Below are 24,747 nucleotides of genomic sequence, written 5' to 3'. Positions count from 1 at the left end.
CTGTCACCCCAGAATGTTCCCTTGTGCCCCTTCCCAGACAGTTCCTGGGAAGGAACTTAGTGGTTAAACTAGTTTATCCCCCAACCAGAAATGCTTGAGAATACCCCACACCCTCTCCCATACAATGTCGTCAGAGTTTTTTTATTTTTTAAAAATCTTCACCAAATGACATGTTTTTCATTGATTCTAGAGAGAGAGGAAGGGAGAGGGAGAGAGAGAAACATTGATTGGTTGCCTCTTGTACGAGCTTAACTGGGGATTGAACCCGCAACTCAGGTACGTAACCGACTGGGAATGGAACCCATGACCCTTTGGTGCACAGGATGACACTAATCAACTGAGCACTCCAGCCAGGGCTCTCGTCAAAGTTTTTGATGTGAAAAATGGTATCTGAAAGTTTTAAGTGGCATTTCTCTTATTGTGAGTAAAGTTAAGCATATGTTTACAAGCCATTTGTATTTGTTTTCTGTGAATTCTTCCTATCGTTTGCCCAATTTGTTGGGTGGGTGGCCTTAGTATTCTTTATTTCATTCGAGAATCCATTTATGTTAAAAGATTCATTTTTATCTGACTGCTTAGAATTTTAATAAAATTTACATATGTTCTGTGATGCTTCCAGTGTCCTGTCATTGGTTATTAAATTTCTTATGGCATTTTGAAATAGGTGAATACATTGTATCTTTTCTCCAAAATTCAGAGAATGAAGAACAGTAATAAGAGAAAATTCTTGCAAATCATGTATCTGATCAGGGACTTGTATCTAGTATATATAAAAAACTCCTACAACTCAATAATAAAATAATATAACCAAATTAAAAATGGGCAAAGGGCCCTGACTGGTGTGTCTCAGTGGTTAGAGCGTCAGCCTGAGCACCAAAGGATCTCCGGTTTGCTTCCCTTGCAGGTTTGATCCCCAGCCCCAGTTGAGTCGTGTACAGGAGGCAACTAATCCATGTGTCTCTCTCACATTGGTGTTTCTCTCTCTCCCCCCTCCACTCTCTCTCAAAATCAATGGAAAAAATATTCTCAGATGAGGATTAACAACAACAAAAAATGGGCAAAGGATCTGAATAGACATCTCTCCAAAGGAGGTATACAAATGGCCATAAGCACATGAAAAGATTCTCAACATCATTAGTCATTAGATGACTAACGATGACTTCACACTAGGATGGGTATAATCAAAAGGACAGTGTTGATGTGGATAAATTGGAACCTTCATACACTGCTGGTGGGAATGTGAAGTGTACTCACTGGAAAAACAGTGTGGCAATTCCTTGAAAGGTTAAAACATAGATTGACCTTATGACCCAGCACCTAGCGATTCCACTTCTAGGCATATACCGTGGAGAAATGTAAACATATGTCCACACAAAACGTGTACATTAACGTTTATAACAATTATTCATGGTAGCTAAGAGTTGGAAATAATCCAAATGCCCCTCAGCTGATGAATGGATAAATAAAATATGGTATATCCACACAGTGGAATATTACTTAGCAATGAAAAGGAATGAAGTGCTGATACATATTACATACAACTACAAGGTTTCATGGCTGAACCTTGAAATCATCAAGCTATGTGAAAGAAGCCACATCCAAAAGGCCACATATTATATGATTCCATTTATATGAAATTCCACAATAACCACAACTGTATAGACAGACAGTACACTAGTTACCTATGGCTGGGGATAATGGGAGGATTAGGGGTTTATAGCTAAAGAGTACTGAGTTTCTTTTTGAGGTGATGAAAGTGTTTTAAAATTGTGATGATGGTTGCACAACTGTGAACACACTAGAAACTAGTGAATTGTACACTTTCAGTTGGTGAATTATATAGTATACAAATTATATCTCAGTAAAGGTGTTACAAAAAATCATTAAGAGAACTGAAAAACTACAAATTAATCCACTTCATTCCTCAGGTAGATTGCTTACTAAAATTGAACCTGGAAGAAGCCTCAGGTTTCCCTTGGTGAAGATTATTTATGCTTCCCGTCTTCCAACTTGCTTGCCCGTTATACTAGGATATGGCCTCATACCATGCTTCCTGGTATTATGCAGGGTTTATTATCAATAGGCTTCTGAGAAATTCTGTTATGTGTTAGAGTTAAACAATCTTTTTAATTATCTTTTAATAGACTTTCATCAATATTGAAAGCCAACATTGTGGTTTTGTAGCCCTGTTCTTAATAGTAATGGTTTTCAGGGAAGAGGTTTGAAAATTATTTTTTAAAAATTGAGGAAGATGATATTAATAGTACTCATTTCTTTTCACCCTCTGTATTGCTTTTGTGCAAAGGGTCTGTTAATATTATGTACCCAACTAGTATATGGCAGTTTAACATTTGATATAAAGTAGAGGGGGGAAGTAGTAGTTAAATGTATAATGTAGTGTTAAAATGATCACTTTGATTTGGTTTGATATTAATACTTCTGTAGTATGTTGTTGGGGCATATTAATGGCTTTAAGAAGTTGCAGTAATGAAATTTAACAAAGGACATTTCCTAAAACTTCATTAATTTTTAAGTTAATTTAATACCTATGGATTACACTTGAGAAACAATGCTCTATGGAATGCATTACATGTGGGGTGAAAAAAAATTTTTTTTTATTTCTCATCCGAGGACATGCTTAGAGAGAAGAAAGGGGGGTGGGGGAGAGGAACATCGATGTGAGAGAGAAACATCAATTGGTTGCCTTCCGTATGTGCCCTGAACCCACAACCCAGGTATGTGCCCTGGCTGGGAATTGAACAGGCAACCTTTCGGTGCACAGGATGACACACAACCAACTAAGCCACTCTAGCCAGGCTATAAGTGAAATTAAAATATTTTTTGAATGAATTGAAGAGTCTTCAATATTTTGTAAATTTTTAAAATCTGAATCAGGCTTAGAGTGTGGCATCAAACTGAAATTCAAAATAGCCCATTTCCCCTTAATGCATCGTTTTTTTTTAAGAAATGAAAGTTTTACATGTATATTATTATTATTATTATTGCCTTTGAAATATTGGGGCTACTTTATTATTTTTAAAATTATCTTTATTGTTGAAAGTATTACAGGTGTCCGTCCCCTTTTTTCCCCATTGACCCCTTCTACTTTTCACCCTCCCCCCCCCCCAGGCCTTCCCCACACTATTGTCTGTGTCCACGGATTATGCATATATGCATATAAATTCTTTGGTTAATCTCTCCCCACCCATCCCCACCTTGTTATTTTTAAAGTTTCATGAAAAGCAATACTCCTCTCTAATCTCTCTCCTGAGAGGAAAATATTTCTGTTTTGGTTCTTCATAAATTTTGAATAATGTATAAGTTACAACTTTTAGAATAAACCTTATTGAAGTAAAACATTCATTCAGAAAAGTATACAAAGCACAAATGTTTAGGCTTAGTGAATTTTCACAAAGTGAGCATCAGTGTTGCCCCATCTAGATCAAGACATAGAATATTACCAAGCACTGCATAAGGTCCTGCCCTCAACAGTAACCACTATCCTGATTTTCAGCACCGTCGATTTTAGAATATTACCAAGCATTGCAGAAGGTCCTGCCCTCAACAGTAACCACTGTCCTGATTTCCAGCACCGTCAATTTGCTTTGCCCGTTTTTGAACTTTATGTATAAATGGTTTCCTAGAGTATGTGTTCTTCTGGCACCTTCCTTGCAACAGTCTGTCTATGATACTCATCTGTGTTGCAGTATCTTGAAGTAGTTCATTCTCATTGCTGGATGGTATGAACATGTTAGAATGATCCATTCTTCTGTTGATAGAAATTTGGGTTGATTCAGTGTTGGGGTAACTACAGATAGTGTTGCTCTAGACATTCTTAGCCTTTGGCTGCACATATGTACACACTTGGGTAAAATCCTAGGACTAGAATTAACTGTTGGAAGGTATCTATATTGCTAAAGAGTTTTTCAAAGTGGCTGTACCAACTTGTTCTTTCAAAAGCAGAGTGCTTGATTTATCAGCATTAGACTGTAAAAGATAAGGATTTATTTCCCTTAACCTCTCTATTCCCTGCTTTGATACTTTAAATTATTTTTAGTTCTTCAGCTGGATATTATTATAACTTGAAATAATCCCCGTTCTCCTATTAACTTTGGAAAGTAGCTTTTGTCCACTTGTGAGATTGTATTATTAAAAAAAGGAAGAAGCTCTCTTTCACACAGAGAGGAAATCATACAGAATTTAAATTTGTGCCACATCATATGACCAAGCAGTGTTAACAAGGGGGAAAACCAGTAAATAAATGGGGTTAACAATATGATAGAAGAGAGAGTAAGATAAAATTACTGATTTGAGTATAAAATACTAGAATAAAGCTATCTTTCCCATGCCAACTATCTATATTAATTAGGGTAGGGATAGCTCCTTAAAACATACTCAGTTTTGTGGCTTAACGTGAGAGAAATTTATTTTCTTGCTCCTCTAATAGTGGTTTTGGTATGAACAATTTGTGGCTTTTTGTGTCTGGCTTTCACACAGTGTAATGATTTCAAGGTTCATCCATGCAAACTTGTAGCTTAATAATAGTGGTATGGATGTTTTTTGTAAGAAGGGTGACTTTCCTTATATGTACACGGGATTTAGGGGCCAAGGCTGCTTTCATCCTGTGGCTCTGCCATCTCGTAGGGTCTTGGAGACCTCTGCATTCAGCCAGAATGGGGAAAAGGAGGTGATGGAGAAAGAACATGTGCTTCTAAGAGTAAGTCTTGTTGCAGAAGGGGCAATCATCACTTGGCTCACATGCCATTGGTGGGAACTTCACATGGGATTCCCACCTAGATGTAAGGAACTGGGAGATGTAGTCCTTAGCTGAGCACTGGTCTAGCATTGCCAGCTCCCCAGGATATTGGAGGAGCATGGAGTTTTTGCTGGACATCTAGTGAGCCATCTCTTCTGTACCATCTCTTTGAGGATAAGACCAGAATAATTTTTTTTGAGGTAAAATTGGAATTTAACACTATACGTTTGAGGTATAATTTGACATCTGTGTATATTACAAAGTGATCCCCACCAAAAGTCTAGTTTCCATCAAGACCAGAATAATTCATGTTTGTTAACTTGGGATAATTTCACATTCGTTAAGATGCTAATTAAGTAGTCGAGTTTTTATAGAGAAATAAGTTTAGATTTACAACTAAATGGTATTTCTTGCTTCCTTTGGTACCACTTAGGTGTGTGATATGTTTTAACTTTATTTTTCTTGTACTTTACAGTTAGGTCACCTCTCAGTGAAACTTAGGAACTACCTACCATATTTGCATCAATTTTACAAACTACTGAGAAAGAAAAAAGCTGTCCACCTATGGTGTGCTGTTGGTAGTAAACATCGATTATATTTGAATTGACCCTCGTTCCATCTTTTTTCTCCCTCCCCTCTAGCTTGTGATTGGCACAATGGAAGAGGCTGGAATATGCGGGCTGGGGGTGGAAGCGGCTGTGTTGCATAGCTCCCAGTCCAACGATATTCTTCCGCATCAAGACTCCAATTGTGGTGGAACAAGGAGCCAACATTCGCTGGAAGAGGATGAAGGCAGTGACTTTATAACAAAAACCAGAAGCTTGGTGAGCCCAGCATACTACACGCAAGAGTCAAGAGAGGACATTCCTGGGCGAGAAGCTAGAACAGATCCCCCTGATGGTCAGCAAGATTCAGAGTGCAACAGGAACAAAGACAAAACCTTAGGTAATAATCTGTGCTCAGTGGTTGGATGTTTTCACACACAGCTCATCTATTTCCATTTCCTGCCACACAAGTGATTATGAACATGGCCTGTCATGGCCAGTGTTGAGGTGGATGTTTAACATGTCTAGTCTTCAGTGAGGTCCGGCTGCCTGTCTGCTGCAGTTCTGTGCAGGAGGAGAAGATGGTGAAGATAGAGTAGGAAATTCTCTCTAAATAGTTAAGAACTGGCTTTTGTGAAAAAAATGTGGGGCCAACTTGACAGAATTTGTATTCAACTTGCCTTGTTTGCATCTTTAATGTAGTCTGACCAAAATTTAGAGATATAATGTTACCTGTAGTTCAGAAACTGGGTTAAGACTAGCTTTCAAGGATATGTTTTCCTCTCCTGCCGTGTTTGAGATTTAGGACTAAGAATGTGGTATGTTGAATGTTGAATCTCGTTATGAAATCTGAAATTCCCTTACTGGTTGCCCCTATGTTTTTTATACTTATTATACCTAAGATTAACAATGTTTAATTTGTGTGGTTTTCTATATGCTAAATTAGAATTATCCTTCTTATTAAATCCATTTTCTGCTAAATTGGAAAGCTTAAAAATTTATTGAAATACATAATTTTAATTCCTTACAAACAAGACAGATTTCTTCAAAGTCAGCAGCCCCAGTTATATGTGTAACAGCAGATGGAGTCTTAAAAGTTACATATAATGTTACTATGTGATTATTCATAATAGCACAAAAGTCGAAACAATTGTCATCATCAGCTTGTACAGTGGAATATTATTCAGTAATAAAAATGGAATGTAGTAGTGATACATCCTATGTGGGTGAACCTCGTGAAAATTAATCTAAGAGAAAGAAACCAGACACAAAGACCATGTAGTATGATTCCATTTTATATGAAGTGTCCAGAATTTGCAAATCCATAGAGACAGAATGTTGGAGTAATGGTTGCCTGGAGGAAGGAGCAATGGGGAGTAACTTCTGATGGGTATGGGGTTTCTTTCTAAGGTGATAAAAATGTTCTGAAATTAGATAGTGGTGATGGTTGTACAACTTTGTGAGTATACTCAATTGAATACTTAAAAATGGCAAATTTTATGGTATATGAATTGTTATGTCAAAAATACCCAGATGGAGGGGGAGTTTAAAAATCATCATAAAAATTACAGTCTACATTATAGTTATTTCTAATTATATTCAGTAATCATGTTTAGTCATTGTTTTTAAAATTCCCATTGGCCTTGGGCTGAATAAGAGAAGGTTTTGTTACTAAGATTTTATGTGGATAGAAAAGTAGCCTATTTTGAAATCAGCTTGCTTATTTCCTCATAGTCTGTATACCATGTACCAGTCATTTTGATGTTTTTTAATGGTATATCCTACATGAAGGAACATTTAAAAAAATAAAAACAGTACCTACCACCCAGCTTAAGAAATAAAACATTATTACTTATTTTGAAACATCACTTGTCCCCTCCTATCTCAGCCTCCTGCTTCTCCCTGCCAAAGTCTTTAAATACTGTTGGTAAGCTCTTTTTCCCAAGGGAAGAGATGGCTTGACATCTTTTTATTTACACTGAACTTGGTTAACACATGGAATATGCTTCCTAAATCATCAGAAGTTATTTAATTTGTGCATAGAAAAAGATGTGTCACATATGAGTGTGTGTATCTTAAGCAGAGAGTAGCAACTGAAATTCCCTTTGAACTTGCTTCTATATTTGTACTTGGTTAGGAAGAACTTTTTAAAAATATTCTGCCCTTTGTTACTTGCCCTTTGTCTTAACTTGGACATCAGTGGTTAAGCAAGGGAATTTTTAAGCATTCAGCAGGAGTTCTTACAAATAGCCGTGTTAGAGAGTGAAGAAATTTGGGTGGGGTGGGGAAGAGGTGCCTGCTAATCCCAAATTTAAAAATAGCTTTCTTAATTTAGCTGGTAAATCTCTTATTTCTAGTTATAGCATACATTATTTTACTCTGGATGTCAGAACACAGGCAGTGTTATGTAGAATTTGCAGGTTAGATTTGATCTCGTTCTTCCAGGACTTATTTCTTATCTTGTTAATCATCAGGAAAAGAAGTTTTATTATTGATGCAAGCCCTAAACACCCTTTCAACTCCAGAAGAGAAGCTGGCAGCTCTCTGTAAGAAATATGCTGATCTTGTGAGTATTAAATGAAGGGAGTGAGGGCCATATAGAATATAGCAAAATGGGTATGTGCTTGATAAGCTTTTTTAAATGTGATTTTGATGTAGCTTTAAATGTAAAATTATGTTTTATTCTAAAATAGAAGAGAATCTAATTTCTTGGCGCTTTCTTTGTTGCCCGTGACATCATTTTATATGGTTATACATACAGAACATTACCATGCTAAGATACGGTATAAATTTTGTAAAACTCAGTTTGGAGTATTTCTAAGTCAGCCTTTGCATTCCTATGTTATGCTTTTAGTCAGTAGGGATATAGTGGTTCCTATATTTAACTTTTTCCAAGGGAATTCTAGAGTTAAAGGTACTAGCTATTGTGATTGAAATTGTGAGTTGGATGAAATAGTCTACCCAAACAATACTGTGTCTCAGGAAATTTTTTTTTAGCATATACTGTGTGACAGGTGTTCTTTTTTCCAGTTTCTTCCAAAGAAATTGACCTTATTTGTTCTGGGTCTATGCTATTTCAAGTAGCATTAATTCTCTTTTTAAAATTAAGAAAACAGTCTCAATATGGAAATACTGCCATCCTATTTTAAGCTGAAGTAGGGATAAGTCATAGAACCCTTTGAAGTAAGGGTTTTGGTAGACTTTTAGAATTCTAACATAAATGCTAAAATTAATGCCTTTTGTGAAATACTTATGTGAATCATCATTGACAATTTATATGCATTTTCATCTGTTGTTAAAGCAGTTATTCCATATCATAAACACTATTTTTTGTCAATGACCAGTTCTAAAAGTGAATTCTGTTTATTACTTAAAGAATTAAAGTTACTTTCCCTCAGTTTGTAAAGGGGTCCTAGTAAACCTCCATATAGCTGGCGTTCAGCATTCTGGCACCTTCTATTCAGAGCAGCAGGAAACCCCTGTGTATCAATGAAAATGGCCCAGAACAAATGCAACAATGACAGAAAACTGTGTGTGTTCAGATTGCGGGCTTTGGGAAAGGAACGCTTCGATTGGCTATGGAAGACAGTCCTTTTTGCTTCCATCCTCATGAGGAGAATCATGCGAGAAGTGGTGGAAAAAGAAGATAAGAACAAAAAAGGGAAAAGAAAAAAATGGAGGAAAGAGTAAAAGACTGAAAGAAAGCAGTGTAGGGTTAGCTACCTGACAACAGCAGCTAGCCATGAATGGGTTAGAAGAAGAAAGGGCAAATAGTCACCTAGGGCGGTCCTCAGACTCACACAGGCCATTGGCCCTTTGTTAAAAGGCACCTTCTGATTCACTGGGTCTGGGGTGGGGCCCGGGAGTCTTCGGTTTAACAAGCTCCCAGGTGATGTGAGGATATTGTCAACCCTTGGATCACACTTTAAGGAGCAAGGATCTGGGGTGTTTTTGTGTGGGGGGGGGCTTGGGGGGCTATGTTTATTTTTAGGCACCAGTAATAATCACTAAATTAATTTTTGGATGTGAAGTGTCACATCCAAAAGACTATTTGTGCTGAACATATGAAGAATGAAATGTGTACTGTTTTCAGAAAATATTCTAAAACTTGATTTAAAAAAAAAAAAGTCTTTATTGATTTCAGAGAGAGGAAGGGAGAGAGAGAGAGAGAAACATCAATGATGAGAGAGTCATTGATCGGCTGCCTCCTGCACGCCCCCTACTGCAGATTGAGCCCACAACCCGGGCATGTGCCCTGACCAGGAATCGAACCTCAATCTCCTGGATCCTAGGTCGATGCTCAACTGCTGAGCCACGCCGGCCAGCCTAAAGCTTGATTTCTTGAAACAATACTCAGTTCCTTTAAAAGGTAGAGGATATATGTTACGTAGCAGCGAGACCATCAAGGGAGTAGCCTTTTCCTAAGGATTTTTCAGAAAACTTCCCTTTGCCATCACTGCCCTCTGCCCTTTTTGTGACAGCATCTTCTGACATTATTGATTGTTTTGGTATGGACACGTAGAAACATCCTGTAGAGCAGGTGCACTGGTGCACTGCACCGTATCGGGATTGTCCATTGGGGAGACCTTGTGGCCACCACATTCACCAGTTAACATGGGTTCATGAGATCACATTTCACTTGCTAAGTGTGGATAGCATTAGGGCTCTAACATGGTCCTTAGTACATTAGGGTGCTATTCTCTCCCCTTCCTTGGTTTGTGTAGATTATTATAGCTAATAAGAAATCTTGATATCTGGTTGGGTAGCTATGTCCTCCTTATTACTCTTCTTGTCAGAAGTATCTTGGCTATTCTTGACTCTAAATTCTCTATACAATTTTACAATTTTAGATTCAACTTATTAGTTCCGTGGGGGGGGGGGAACACCTCTTGCGGATTTTGAAGAGTATTAATGGATATCCTTATATGAAAAAAATGAAATTAGATCCTTACTCATCATATACAATGATCAACTCTAAATGGATTAAGGATTTTAATGTCAAAAATTAAGCTTTAAAAATTTGAGATATCATTTATTTAGACATATTAACAGGTGAATATTTTTCCAAACTTAGGTTATAAGGGGAGGATTTTTTACAACACAGAAAGACCTATCAGAGAAAAGATTGCAAGAATCAACTATATTGAAATTAAGACTTTCTGTTCATCAAAAGACATTTTATTTTTATTTATTTTTTATTATTATTTTTAAATCGTCACCTGAGGATACTTTTCCATTGCTTTTTCAGAGAAGAGTGGAAAGGAGAGAGAGAGAGAGAAACATTGATGTGAGAGAGACACATCCATTTGTTGCCTGCCACTGGGGCTGGGGATCAAGCCTGCAATCTAGGTACGTGCCCTTGACTGTAATCAAACCCAGGACCCTTCAGTCCCCAGGCTGATGCTCTAACCACTGAGCAAGCCCGGCTAGGGTGGATTTTACATTTTTAAAGCATTATTTTAAGAAAAGAGGATGACACAACAGACACCACATGTGGCCCACAAAGCCTAGAATATTTACTTTATGGATATTTACAGAAAAAGTTTGCTGTTCCCTGATCTATAGCTACATGTGAACAATCTGGATGACTCCTAGCAATATAACCTACAGCTGTGCTGTCCAAAACAGCCATTAGCCACATGTGGCTATTTAAGCTTATATTAATTTAAATGAAAGAAAATAAGAAATTTCATTCCTCAGTTGCAGTAGCCACCGTAAAGTTAAAACAACTAAAACCAAAATGATTTCTTTTAGGACCACACACAGATGACATAAAGAGGAGAGCAAAGGAGTAGTGAACCCAGGATTCAGGATTGTGGTTACCCTGAGGCGGGGAAGGCTGGGGGCCGCTAGTCCTCGCTGGAGTTACAGATAGTATCTGCAGAATTGGCAGCCTTTTGGAGCTGTGCCATAGAGTTTACAAAGGTATTGCTTTTCCGCAGGAATTTTCATAAAGGCGTTTTTAATAGCTGTAAGGACACATTGCCAGTAAGGATGCTTGGTATGTTTTAATAGGCCACCAGGTGTCACCCTTGTTCTTGAAATCATGACTCGGCATAATTTCATTCTGTGAAAGGTCAGTAAGGCTGCCATCTTATCTGTTAGTGTTGATTTAACCTTGAAATAGAACCATTTGCTCCAAACCTGAAATTGCAGTGATTCCTCTCTCGCAGAGAACCCTTAGTGCTGCTTATGAAATTCTACTTTGGAGAGCCTTTTCATGAAAGTAGCCTGTGTGTGCTTTCAGAAAAGTAAAACTCAACACTGTTGATTCCTAAAAAGTTATCTGAAAAACATCATTTTTTGTTTTCAGTAAGAAAATAGACTAAGATGGTTTTTCCTACTCTAGATTGTTTGCTTACTTGCCTATCACAACTGGAAAAGAGAAGGTTGGCAGAGTAGAGTGGCATAAAACAATTGGAAATAAAATATTACACTAATAATTTGGTTATTAAAAATGTGTTCATAGCTCTTACTATAATTCTTCCATCCATAACTCAAAGGTTTTCAATGTACTTCCTAAATGTAAAGTGCTTGTTATTTTAGCTGGAGGAGAGCAGGAATGTTCAGAAGCAAATGAAGATTCTGCAGAAGAAGCAAGCCCAGATCGTGAAAGAGAAAGTTCACTTGCAGAGTGAGCACAGCAAGGCTATCTTGGCAAGAAGCAAACTAGAGTCTCTCTGCAGGGAACTTCAGCGTCACAACAAGACGTTAAAGGTTAGTTGGTTCATTGTTCTGTTTTTCAGGGGGAACTAACTCAGTTTTTTATAATCACCGTGTACCTATTTAAAAAGTCCTTTTCTGTATTTGGAGACAGAGCTACCATCTTGCTTTCTATTTTGCTTGGCCTGATGCTTCTTAGTGTCCGTCATACTTGCTCAGGGGGATCTAGATGAGTTTGGTGTTTAGAGCAAGCTTTCCTGCTTGGAGCCATGACTTAGGAAGCTCAAAGTTGCCAGTTTTCTGCTGAGCATTAATGTAGTTCATTACCATGTATGAGAATCTGACATGCGATGAGAAGTGAGTGGGAACAGACTAGAGGCAGAATGAGCCAGGGAAGGGAAAGCATGTGCTGAGCTCCTCCAGGCTGTTACTCAGCTGCCTTGCCAAGCTGCCCTTGTCCATGCCAGCTACCCAGTTCCTGAGTACTTTTAGAAGAGCACTTACACCTTGGCCCATCATAAAGAAAGAGAGAACAGGCACCCAAAGATTAATTGGTACCAACAGCGGAAGAAGGAAAAAGAGCAGAGACACACAGGGTGGGCCCTTCCTCTTATAGAGTTTCGGTTTGGTTTCACTGAGCAGGACTTTATCAGACTCCCCCACCACAGCACACCCCCAAGGCCTAGAATACAGGAGCACTTAGGAGATGGACCTGCACCTTATGTGGGAGCCTATGGTTTTTCCTTTGCTTTTGAACCTTTGGATTTAGATGTTAATTAAAATAGATGGTATTTTTTTCCCCATAGCAAATCAATAGTTTGATTGGACTGGTAACTGTTTAGACATGTAGAAGTCTTTTAACAATGTGTATCCTAACAAGAGTTGAAAGTAGGCTTTTTAAGATACAGATTCTGTTTGTCCTCTTGCTCCTGGGAAGTAGAAGGTATGTTCCAGAAAGTCAGCTGCAAGAAGGTATCTATCTCTTGAGGCTGATTTAAGATGCTGCCTTGTGGAACCAGCAAGGAGGGTATTTGGGAACATAGGTAGAGGGAGCTGGGTACATGGACAGGCTCCTTACTTGTCTGTCAGTATAGTGAATTTTAGATGGTCACATGGCACTTAGAGCAGGGCAGTTTGTGTGTCTCTGATTGTTCCATGTACTTAGGAAAAGCTGCTTGCTTTTAAATGAGAGCCTTCTGTAGTAAATAAAGGGAGGAATTAGAGTTCAGAAGCATCCCTTTAGGGTAGCAGTAAATGAACCCACATAGCAGCAGCTTTTATGAGCATCTTATCCATAGGCCTATGCCATTAACAGAAATTATTTTCCATAATAAGGAAGAAAATATGCAGCAGGCCCGAGAGGAGGAAGAAAGACGTAAAGAAGCAACCGCACACTTCCAAATTACTTTAAATGAAATCCAAGCACAGCTGGAACAACATGACATACACAACGCCAAACTCCGCCAGGAGAACATTGAGCTCGGAGAGAAGCTGAAGAAGCTCATTGAACAGTACACACTGAGGGAGGAGGTAAAGACGTTTTGTTTGTTTCAACAGCTTCTCATTGTTAGCAAGATCTTTTCACCATTCACTACTAAACAAGTCAAACTTGGCACAGGGTGTTGTTGAACTGTTGAGTTTGCAGAGTGGAAGGTGGGCCTCTTTTAGGAAAGGCTCAGCCACCACTCTTTTCTCCCATGTGATACTGGAAGATTGTGTTTTTAGCATACAGATCCCCCCCCTTATTTAGGCTAATAATGAATAAATGGCCATCAAATGCTCCATCTCTCAAGACGTGTGATAATCTGTACAGTCCATACCACCATTGTATTACACCTATGTTTCAGATTTAAAAAAAAAAATAGGGGTTTTAAACTATTTGGGAGGAAAAAACCAATTTCTGAACCATCATACATACAGCCATTGAAATAGAAGGTTTACTGGAAGGATCCATGGCTGCTGATTTTGGTCATGGGCCTCCAACTAAGACTTTTACAAGCTAGTTGAGGAGTTCAGAGGTGGTATCTAGATTAAATGCAAATAGGTGATAACCTGCTTTGTAAGGTTTCTTCTAGAGGTCAAATGGGCAGGGTTAGAGGTGTTAGGGTTTTTAAATGATGCATCTATTCCCTGCCTTTTTAAAATTTATTTATTTATTTTAATTTTTAAAAATTGATTTTAGAGAGGAAGGGAGAGAGACACACACATCAGTTTGTTGTTCCACTTATTTATGCATTCATTGGTTGATTCTTGTATGTGCCCCGACCAGGGATCGAACCTGCAATCTTAGTGTATTGGGACAACACTCTAACCAACTGAACTACCAGGCCAGGGCCTCCTCCTGCCTTTTAAGTTAGTAAAATGTACTTTTATCTGTGTTGTATTCCTTACACAAATAGATTTAAATGGCTGATTCAAATTAAAAAAATAAAAAGATTGTGGCATCTTCTGTGGGTTACTTTATCTAGTTTTCAAGGCAAACCTTAGATTATATTAATTCAGAATTTTATATACAGCCCTTCAAAAATTTAGGTGTTTTCTTTAGTTTTTTTTTTTTAAAATCCTCACCGAGGATATTTTTTCCATTGCTTTTCAGAGAGAATGGAAGGGAGAGAGAAAGAGAGAGAGAGAGAAACATCGATGCGAGAGAGACACATCGATTGGTTGCCTCCCGTACGCTCCCCAACCGGGGCCGGGGATCGAGCCTACAACCGAGGTACGTGCCCTTGGCCGGAATCAAACCCGGGACCCTTCATTCCAAGGGCCGACGCTCTAACCACTGAGCCAAACTGGCCAGGGCCAAAGACTTAGTTTTTAAAATGATTTTATTTTTATCACTCATCACCTTTTGCTTTTTCCTTTTCTTTTACGTTTTATCATGGAAAATTGCAGACTTAGACAAAAGTAGAGAAGATATGTCACCTGGCTTCAGCAGGTGAAACCATAGTTTCAGCTATATTCCTTTCACCTTCCCCTGGGTTATTTTGAAGCAAATCCAAGGTGTCATATTATTCCATTTATACATATTTGAGGGTGTACTTCAAAAGATAAGGTTTCTTTTTTTAAGCATACCCACAATAGCATTTCATACCTAAAAATTAACAGTAATTATTTAATGTTAAATATCTAGTCATTGTCCAATTTTTCTGATTCTCTCCCCTTTTAAAATTTATTATTATTTTTTAATCCTCACCCAAGTATATATCTTTTGATTTTAGAGAGAGGAAGGAGAAGGAGAGGGAGAGAGAAACATCGATTGATGGGTTGCCTCTTGTACATGCCCCTATTGGGACTGAACCCACAACCTAAGTATGTGCCCTGACCAGGAATCCAACCCGTGACCTTTTGGTGCATGGGATGGCACTCCAACTGGCCAGGGCTCTCCCCTTTTTAAAAAAAAAAATTATTTGGATCAAGATTCAAATAAAGGTCATCCCTTTCACTGTTTGGTATATCTCAAGTCCCTAACATAAAGATTTCCTTTTGCTCTTTATTCTTAGAATGTCTTTATTAAAGATACTTTTTTTGCCCTAGAGAATAAAATTTCTATTAGATTATAAACCCCTCAAATTTTTTTTTTTTTACAATTATTCTTTTAGTTTTGTTGTTTAATATGACAGTCTGCCACATTGTAGATGTAGGATACTTGAAAATTATATGTTTAAATCACATTACTGTGTCTTATTAATTTGAACATTGTCAGATGCTCTTTCTTCGGTCAGGAAGAGTTACTCTTTCTGCATCTGAGAAGGGATGTTCTGATTAAATTATTGTACATAAATAACCACATAACAGTTCTGTTTGGAAATAATAATAGCCTTTTACCAAATGGCTATTATGCGCCTTACATAATGTGACCATTGGATTGGCTTTTACACCTCTGCAGTGTGGGCATGGCCGTCCCCCCATAGGTAGGGGAATGAGATTCAGCAAGGGGGGGCATCTGCCTGAGGACATTCCTGCCTTCACAGTATGCTTCCTCCAGCTAAGAAATTGGGAAAATTTAATGGGCAGAAAAAATCATGAATTCTGTGTATGATGTATGGCTTAACAGTTGGAGCTCCTTATCCATCTTTTTCTTGATACAGCCTTAGCCTCATCATCATCGTAGGTCAGAAATAGGAAAGTACAGGCATGTGGCTGCCAAGGCCCTTAATGGCCCACCTCCAAAAGGGAGGGCACGGGGTGGTAGGAGAGGGCCCCCTTCCTGAGGTGCAGGGCAGAAAGACACACTGTTACTAGCTTTGGTGGCATTAGCGGAGAAAGCAGGGTAAGAAGCAAGGCATTGTCACTTGTGTTATGTTTCCTTGTCATCGTGCTCCATTTTCATTAAGTGATGGGAGAATTTGACTTTCCCTGCAGCATATTGATAAAGTGTTCAAACATAAGGAACTGCAGCAACAGCTTGTGGATGCCAAGCTTCAGCAAACGACACAGCTGATAAAGGATGCTGATGAAAAACATCAGAGAGAGAGAGAGTTTGTAAGTTCTATTTCTCACAAAAGAAATTATTGCCTAATTGTAACCAAAGCCATTTAAAATATGTAAACTTATTCTACATATATTGTAGCACCTGGGTCATGCTAATTGTTTTTTTTGCTCTAGATTGAGAAGGGCATGTGTGTGTTAGAAAGCAGTTGGCTTTTTATTTCTGTTTTTTTCTATAGAAGATTTACTAGAGAGATTAGACCACATTACTGGAAAGACCTGCACTTGTTTGATTTCCTGTGCTTAGAATATTTATTTCACTTTTAAGTAATGGTCACCAAGTTCAAGAATGATACCAGTGTTTAGTACATTTGGCAATTCAGTTTAATATCAAGCTTACCAAACACGGGTCTTATATAATACTGTTATATTTTGTTTTCAATAAAGTACCTTAAAACTAGGGAAACTATTTGTTTACTTACTTGCCTAATTTTCTGATAAAATTTTTAACAAAATTCTCTATGCCCTAATCACTCAGCATTGTTCTGAGAGTGTATGCTCAGATTATATTGCCTGTCAATAATTGTGAATACAATGGAATCTCATTGGGTGGGTATGTATATTTAACACGTGGAAAATCAACTATATGTGCTTAACTAAACAATAAAGTAAAAATGAGAAATGGTTATGATATGAAGACTGTTCATCCAGCTCTCCCTCAAATAGCCTAGGCCCCGAGGTGGGCGTGATATGAAGACTCGTTCCTGAGTGGCCCTCATGATGTGAACATGTCCTGTTGAGTGTGCGTGTAGGGTTAAGAGAGACACATTGTTCACACAGCGTGGGTCTGCCATGTGAATTGACAGTGCTATCCCATGTGTCATTTCCAGAGTTGGAGTGTAAGTTTCATGTACGTACACACACACATCACATGTATATGCTTTGTAGTTTATTTAAGGACTTTCGAGGCTTATTTGGACTATATGTGACATTTTACTTCAGGGACTGAATTTCACAGATGCCTACTATGCAACTTCACTATATAATTTTCTTGAAGCCCAAGTACATAAATTAAAGCTCCCATTTCCCTCTCCCCCACTTTTTAAGAAGTGGCCAGAAACCAGGCCTCTGATTTCATTGATTTGCTCCATACCCTTTCACCCTACCTCTCATCTTGCCTCTGTGGAGTAGGGGCTTTCTAAAGCACCCAGATAATGTCAAGATTCCTAGCCATGTTTTTTGCTAATACTAGACTTCTAATTATTTTCACCTAAAACACAACAATTTAGCCCTGAGTTTTATAAACCTATTATTAGGCCTTCACGATACTTCTTCTAAGCTGTAACATTATTCCTACATTCCTAAGTGTTAACAAGTGGAACGGATCAAAGATATAGGTAACTGGCACTTGATGTAACAATATTTCATCTATAGAGTTGGGGTTCTTGGTAAACTAATGAGTAGAAGGATTCGGCCTAACTGTTGTGTCATTTGACATTGTAGTCATATTTGTAATTACGATTAGTATTTTGCCAGAATGTTTCTGTTTTCTAGTTGTTAAAAGAAGCAACAGAATCGAGGCACAAATACGAACAAATGAGACAGCAAGAAGTACAACTAAAACAGCAGGTAACTTGACAGCAGGGTATAGTAGAATTTGTAAGAAAAATCTATGGTTCATTGGATATATGCTTCAATCTCCCAAGATGCTTTTGCTTGTTCACAGCTAGAACTAAGAGTAGATCACGTGTCCCTCTTGGAGTTTTCCTCTTCATTTAGGGTCACCAACTCGTCCCCATTTGCCCAGGACTTTCCTGGCTTTAGCACTCAAAAGCGCTGCTGTATCCCAGGAAACACTTAGGTCTCAGGCAGACTGGGACGATTGGTCACACCATCTGCAGCACCCCCTTTTCAATATCCCAGGTATTTCCTCCCTTTCTCAGCCTGTTCCCATGTGTGTCAGCTAATTTCCTACTAAAGAAAAACTGATAAATCTTCAGATTTTAGTTCTTTTGTATTAAGCAGAGCCACATGAAATTGCTGAAACTTGACTTCTTTGACCTACAAAATGGCAATCTCATACAGTTTAACCTAAAATCTTTGAAAGTTTGTGCTCTGAGAACATAACTTATTTTTAAAACTTCCTGTTGGGACCATACAGCTCCACTTCCAGGTAGAGCTGTAGGGGTTGTGTTTTTAATGGGAGCCCTCCCTACTTTTTTTTTTTTTTTTTTATGGAACAGTATTGTTGACTGTAGTCACGATGGTGTACATTAGATTCCTGGAACTTAGTCATCTTATAACAAAGTTTGTACCCTTTGACAACACCTCCCTGTTTTCCTCACCCCTCATCTCTGGCAACTGACATTTTACTCTATTTCTACGAGTTTGACTTTTTAGATTGCACATATATATAAGTGAGATCATACAGTATTTGTCTTGTTCTGTCTGACTTTTATCACTTAGCATATGCCCTAAAGGTCCATTCATGTTGTCACAAATGGCAAGATTTCCTTCTTTTCTTATGGCTGAATAATATTCCATTGTGTATATACACTACATTTTCCTTATTCATTCATCTGTCGATGGGCACTTAGATTGTTTCCATATCTTGGCTATCATGAATAATGCTGCAGTGAACAGGGGAGTGCAGATATCTTCTTGAGATAGCGATTTCATCTCTTTTGGATAAATACCCAGAAGTGGGATTGCTGGGTCATATGGTGGTTGTATTTTTTGAGGAACTTCCGTAGTGTTTTCCTTAGCTAGGCCCTGGCCAGGTGGCTCAGTTGGTTAGTCATCCCAGTACGCCAAGGTTTCGGGTTCCATCCCCAGTCAGGGCACATACAAGAAGCAATCAATGAATGTATAAATAAGTGGAACAGCAAATCAATGTTTCTCTCTCTGTCTCTCCTCATTCCCTTCCTCTCTCTCTCTAAAAAGCAATAAAATAAAATTAAAAAAAAATTCAGTTTGCTAGTATTTTGTTGAGAATTTTTGCATCTATGTTCATTAGGGGTGTTGGTCCGTAATTTTCTTTTCTCGTTTCCTTTCTTGTATCTGGCTTTGGTATCAGGGTAATGCAGGCCTTGTAAAATGAGTTTGGGGGTGTCCCCTCCTGTTTAAATTTTTTGGAAGAATTTGAGAAGAATCGGCATTCTCATTTAAATGTTTGGTAGAATTCACCTGTGAATCCATCTGGGCCTGTGCTTTTCTTTGTTTCCTTCCTATTTTTCAATCCAGACCCCTTAGGTTTGTCCTACTGTGGTGTTTCTTTGTAGTTGCCTTGTGTGGAGTACGGGTGCCAGATGCCTCCTCCCTCAAAGAAAAGGCACAGAAAAGACTTCCCATGTGTTTATGAACAAGAGGAATTAGGCATTTGTACCTATAAGGCACCCTTTTTCACTTAACTAGGTTACATTTTGTTGAAAAGTATTACTCATTTTAAAAATTTATTATATAATCAGTTTCTTTAAGGACTCAAAATTAGTTCTTAAGTGCACTGATACATTGAGATTGGCCTGGATCTTTATCAGCGCCTTTTTGGAGTGCTATTTATGATACTTAACCACTGAGCCACGCTGGCCAGGCTGGGCACATTTTATAATGTGATACTCATTTCCTATAAAGCTAATGTACTTAGAGTGAAAATTCAAGAAGTTTTTTTGAACTTTCCACCATAAGTTATAGTCATGCTGGAATGCTTATAGGAAATTTGAACCCCTTATTTGCGCTATAAATTTAGTTGTCTATAAAAATGGAGAAGAGAATCGATGTGGAAAAGGTATAAAAAGTTCATACATGGCTTCAGATGGAGTTTAATGCGGGTGTCACTGCTCATTGTCCAGTGCAAGGCACCGGAGGGTCCATCTACCAGGCTCACAGGCAGCTCTGATTCTGTTGTACTGTTAGTGCAACTTTTGTTGTGCGATCTGTGTGAACCTGCATCGTGTTATCTGATCATTAGTTTCTTTGCTGTTACCTCTTCCTTTCCCGCTCCCTAAATGTGGCTGTCCTTCCCAAGACTTGGTCTCATTCTGGGCTCTTACTATGTCAGTTTCCAGTGCCTGTTCATGATGTCAGCGTCTTGGTGTGTCTTGACCCACTGTTGTGTAATCCAGACACATAAGTGCAGGTGTCATGGTAGTTCCCACTACCCAGAATGAGCCAGCATTGACCTCTCAGATGGGGCAGTCTACCTGGATGTGCCATCCTCAGTGAAAATGAGCCATGCCAAAACTGCCGTAACTTCTCAGCTCCCTCAAGTGCCAGAATTCCCTCATTCCCCAGGCACTACCATTGTTTCCACCCCAGACCAGCAGCCTCAGAGGCACTGTCATTGTGTGCCCCTTCACAGACTGCTCACAGATCCTCTGCACTCTTCTCCAATGTGCCCTTAAATGTCTTCATCTTTGCCCTAGCCTCACCTTTCTGCAGGCATGCTTTGGCTATCTTAGTTACCTCATCTAGCATGTCGCTGGTAACATTGCTTTCAGTCTGCTTCTCTCTCCCACATACAGCAGAGCTTGCTTCTAGGTGCTCCCCATTTGCCCATCCCACGTGGTAACTGGTGGGCTGGTTCTGTCATAGCACATCCTCCCCCCACCCCATCATGTTCACGTGGCTGTTTAATATTCCTCATGCAGCACTGCTGGAAGTGGAAAGGCTTCACTTATGCTATTTCTTGGCCTCTGATTTCTTTATCTGCTTTCCTTGCATGTATTGTGTGATCTTGAGCAAAACACTTGATTCCTCTGGGCCTGTTTCCTCATTCTGAAAATGTAATTACATTAGATGGGTTTTAAAATATTCCCTTTTGGTCTAAAATAATTCAGCCTACCCTTGAGGCCTCAGTCAGGCCTCACCCACCTGAAACTTTCCTAACTATTCTGTTCTGACCCTACTGTGTGCCCCTTTCTCTGAATTCCTGTTCCTACGGGGAGAAAAAGGTGACTCCATGTTCTGGATTCTGCTTGGCTTCTTGGTTAGCATTATTTTACCACCTAGTATAAAAATTCCTTGAGGGTAGGAGTTAAAAGAAAAATCAGTATTTCTACCTTTTAGCTTTGTTCTCTTAACTGGACTCCCACTGAATTCTTTGTCCCCCTACGAAACCGGTTCTTTGGCTTTTATTTCATTTTCCTGCCTACGTTAAGAAAAAAGATATCTTTGATATTAAGCTAAGAACTGTGCAGGTAGTTTTCTAAAAGAATGATCTTTTTCAAGGACAGTTTTTCAAATGTAAGGATGGACAGTGGGTAGTTCATAAAGGATCAGTTGTCTGAAATTTATAGCTATACAACATCCTTCAGTTTTTAATATAATTGGTGGAATGAAGCTAGTAAATGTTTTTACATTTTTAACATTACATCTGAAAAGATGGCTAAATCAACAGATTTCCTAAATTTCTATGCATTTCAGTGGGTTATTAGGACTTCAGCCATCTATGCCCAGGGTCCAAGGATTGGGTGGGTGCACATTTGTTCATTTGTTTGAAATTCTTTATTCACATTTAAGTTTGGCATTTGTTCTTATGTCTATCATTTATATAACAATTAACATTGGACCATACATAATGTGTTCGTTTTCAAAGTCTTTGGAATTTCAAATTGTTTACCTGGAACTCAGAATATTTCATACTTTTTTCTGTAGCTTTCTCTTTATATGGATAAGTTTGAAGAATTCCAGACTACAATGGCAAAAAGCAATGAACTATTTACAACCTTCCGGCAAGAAATGGAAAAGGTATTTACATATTTTTGGTAGAATATTATTTAAAAGGGATTTTATGTAAGAAGCTATTTTAAGCATGATCACCACTTGGATGAGTTTTTGCTGTTATGGTACTGTCTTAAGTTCATCTTTTCTCACCCTCCAGTGGCATCTTATTCGGTCATTTTTCTCTCGGTGTACCCCACAAAGCTGGTGATCTCTATGCTCTTAAATTGTCTTTATTAAAGTGAATTCCTCTATTAAATACAGTTTGTTGTTAGAAATAAAGTGGTTTCTTTTGTGTGTGTGCGTCTTGTTTTACTCATTTCAGGTGATTTCCCCCCCCCCCCCCCCCCCGCACATAGCTGTGTATCCTTGGAGATTAAATTATTTAAAGACATCCAAGCCCCAAACAGTAATTACCTATTTTAGTCGGTTGATATATATATAGGTGTTCCTACCTTTTTAGCTTTTCTTTTTGTGTTAACTATACTCCCAAGTGAATTCTTTTTTCTTCAACCACACCAATTCTTTGGCTTCTGTTTCATTTTCCTATCTACGTTAAGGAAAGAAATTTCCTTGTTATCAACTAAGAACCAAAATACATCCGTATATATCCATCCATCCACCCTTAGTTTACTTGGCAGATTCCCCTTAAAATGGGGGCTTGTTAAAAATGGCGGTGGCTTGGGGAGCAGTGTAGTAGTGCCTTGCACTTCGTAACCATTTGGTAGGTGTTAGTCATGACTATTTCTACATCTTACGCATTGGTTGGGTGTGCGCTCTCTAGGTTAATGTCCCTGTTGCATCATATGTGAGACCATAGACAAGTTATTTAACCTTTTTGTGCCTGTTCTTTCCTCCTTAAAAATAAAAATACCTTCCCTTCATAAAATAGAGTATTTTAGACAGTGCTTAGCCATGTTAAGTGCTCAAATTACCACCTTCAGATATTTTTAGACCCAGTAATCTGGAGAATTCAGTGAGCAGCAGATTAGTTCCGCCTGCCAATTCTTTCAGCTGAGGCTCCAGTCGAGGGAGAACTCTTCCCACAGTGAACACTGTAGCTGGGCTCCAGTGCATGGGTGCTGTTGAGGTGGAAGATGGGGGTCCCCCACTTCAGGATCTTCCAGAGAATCCTCTGGACTGGGACACATTCCTCTCTGCTAGTGGCTAGAGATCACTGTGGGTTAGCACTCAACCCAGATCTTCCACACACTCTTCCCACAGCCTTTGTCCCACTCGGCCTTATGGTAGTTTCATGGGTGCAGCGCTTGCTCTGTCTTATCGTTTCCTGTTACCAGCACCTGGCGTGGTGCCCCCCACTGCGAGCAGAGCTGGGGCACAATCAGCACTGCATAAGGAAATCTTGAAAACGGGGCTCATTGCTGGACATAGACACATCTCATTTTGAACTCCTAAAAACTGGGGTCTTGTAGCATAGGTTTAAAAACATTTCTTTTTAGACCCATTTAAAAAAAACTGATTTTAGAGGGTGAGGGAGAGGGATAGAGAAACTAGAAACAGCAGTGATTGCTGCCTCCTGCACGCCCCCTACTGGGGATGGAGCTGGTAACCCAGGCATGTGCCCTGACCAGGAATCGAACCTGTGACCTCTTGGTTCATGGGTGGATACTCAACCACTGAGTCACACCAACTGGGCTGTTTCTGGACGCATTCTATCATTAGCAAATCTGAAGTTGTGAGGATGACCAAAGCTAAGGATTAACTACTTTTATCTTTTTCTTGGTTACTAGAGTCATCCCTAAATCATGCTACCTCTAGTTCTGAAACTGATGTAGTCTCAGAGGTTGTGGTAGAGCAATTCTTAAATCTCTTGGGGGCTTTTTCTTCCAAGGATCAGATGAATTACTTTAACTCAGAAAGCTCACAAACATGGCCATATTTTTGTACGGTTTGGGGAGGAGGCTCTCATCTTTTGCTACCCCCAGCTGGAATGAAAGATGCACTCCAACTTAACTGAGTCAGGTGTGGTGTCTGACAGCTTCCTCCATGTGCTGCTGCCCCAGAAATTGATGTTAGATTTTTCTCATAATATGAAACCCCTGCTTTGGTTCCTAGGAGCTTCTGAGATAAGCTCTGCAACCAGCATTCAGCAACAGCTGTCAGCAGGGCCAGGCAGGTGCAGTGATGGGGGTGGGGAGGAATATTTAAACATTTCTGTGGTGGGACTGTGTAGAGATAAGAAATGGATCTTTAAATTTGCAATTGTTGATTCACAGATGACAAAGAAAATTAAAAAACTGGAAAAAGAAACAATAACGTGGCGTACCAAATGGGAAAACAATAACAAAGCACTTCTGCAGATGGCTGAAGAGGTGAGGTGGTTTCCTGTGACTAAGGTGTGCTCTTAGTCATGGGGACTCATAAGGCTCAGGTACCCAGCAGGGCAGGGGGCGTGTGTGGTAACAGTAGTGCTACCTGTGGTTGAGGACTCTGGCCAGAGCCAGGGGTGGGGGGTTCTGAGTGGAGCCTGTGCCAGCTTTCCTGGCAGTAAGCTCAGCTGGAAGTGTAGGGGCCACATGAGGCATCGAGTTCCCTAGCCCCGGTGGGTTAGCCCAGGCGTGTTGGCGATGGCTGTAAAGCACCGCGGTTTTGCTTTTGTCTAGAGGAGGGTTTCTC

The 24,747-nt window shown here is 39.1% G+C and overlaps 1 protein-coding gene across 2 annotated transcripts in view; it reads left to right on the top strand.

The window, feature by feature from the left end:
• TXLNG (taxilin gamma) overlaps positions 1-24,747 on the top strand; it is a 43,957-nt gene that overhangs the window by 15,614 nt on the left and 3,596 nt on the right. For both annotated transcript variants that reach the window (XM_081126079.1, XM_081126080.1), the window contains exons 2-9: positions 5,398-5,701; positions 7,776-7,867; positions 11,848-12,018; positions 13,300-13,494; positions 16,327-16,446; positions 17,947-18,021; positions 22,045-22,137; positions 24,348-24,443. In XM_081126079.1, coding sequence (XP_080982205.1) covers positions 5,398-5,701; positions 7,776-7,867; positions 11,848-12,018; positions 13,300-13,494; positions 16,327-16,446; positions 17,947-18,021; positions 22,045-22,137; positions 24,348-24,443 — 1,146 coding nt within the window. The remainder of the gene's footprint in view (positions 1-5,397; positions 5,702-7,775; positions 7,868-11,847; positions 12,019-13,299; positions 13,495-16,326; positions 16,447-17,946; positions 18,022-22,044; positions 22,138-24,347; positions 24,444-24,747) is intronic.

The sequence above is a fragment of the Miniopterus schreibersii genome (assembly GCF_964146895.1).
Source record: "Miniopterus schreibersii genome assembly, chromosome: X".
Taxonomy (NCBI): Eukaryota; Metazoa; Chordata; class Mammalia; order Chiroptera; family Miniopteridae; genus Miniopterus; species Miniopterus schreibersii.
The sequence above is the reverse complement of the archived record's forward strand: the minus strand, read 5'-3'. Positions and strand labels throughout refer to the sequence as shown.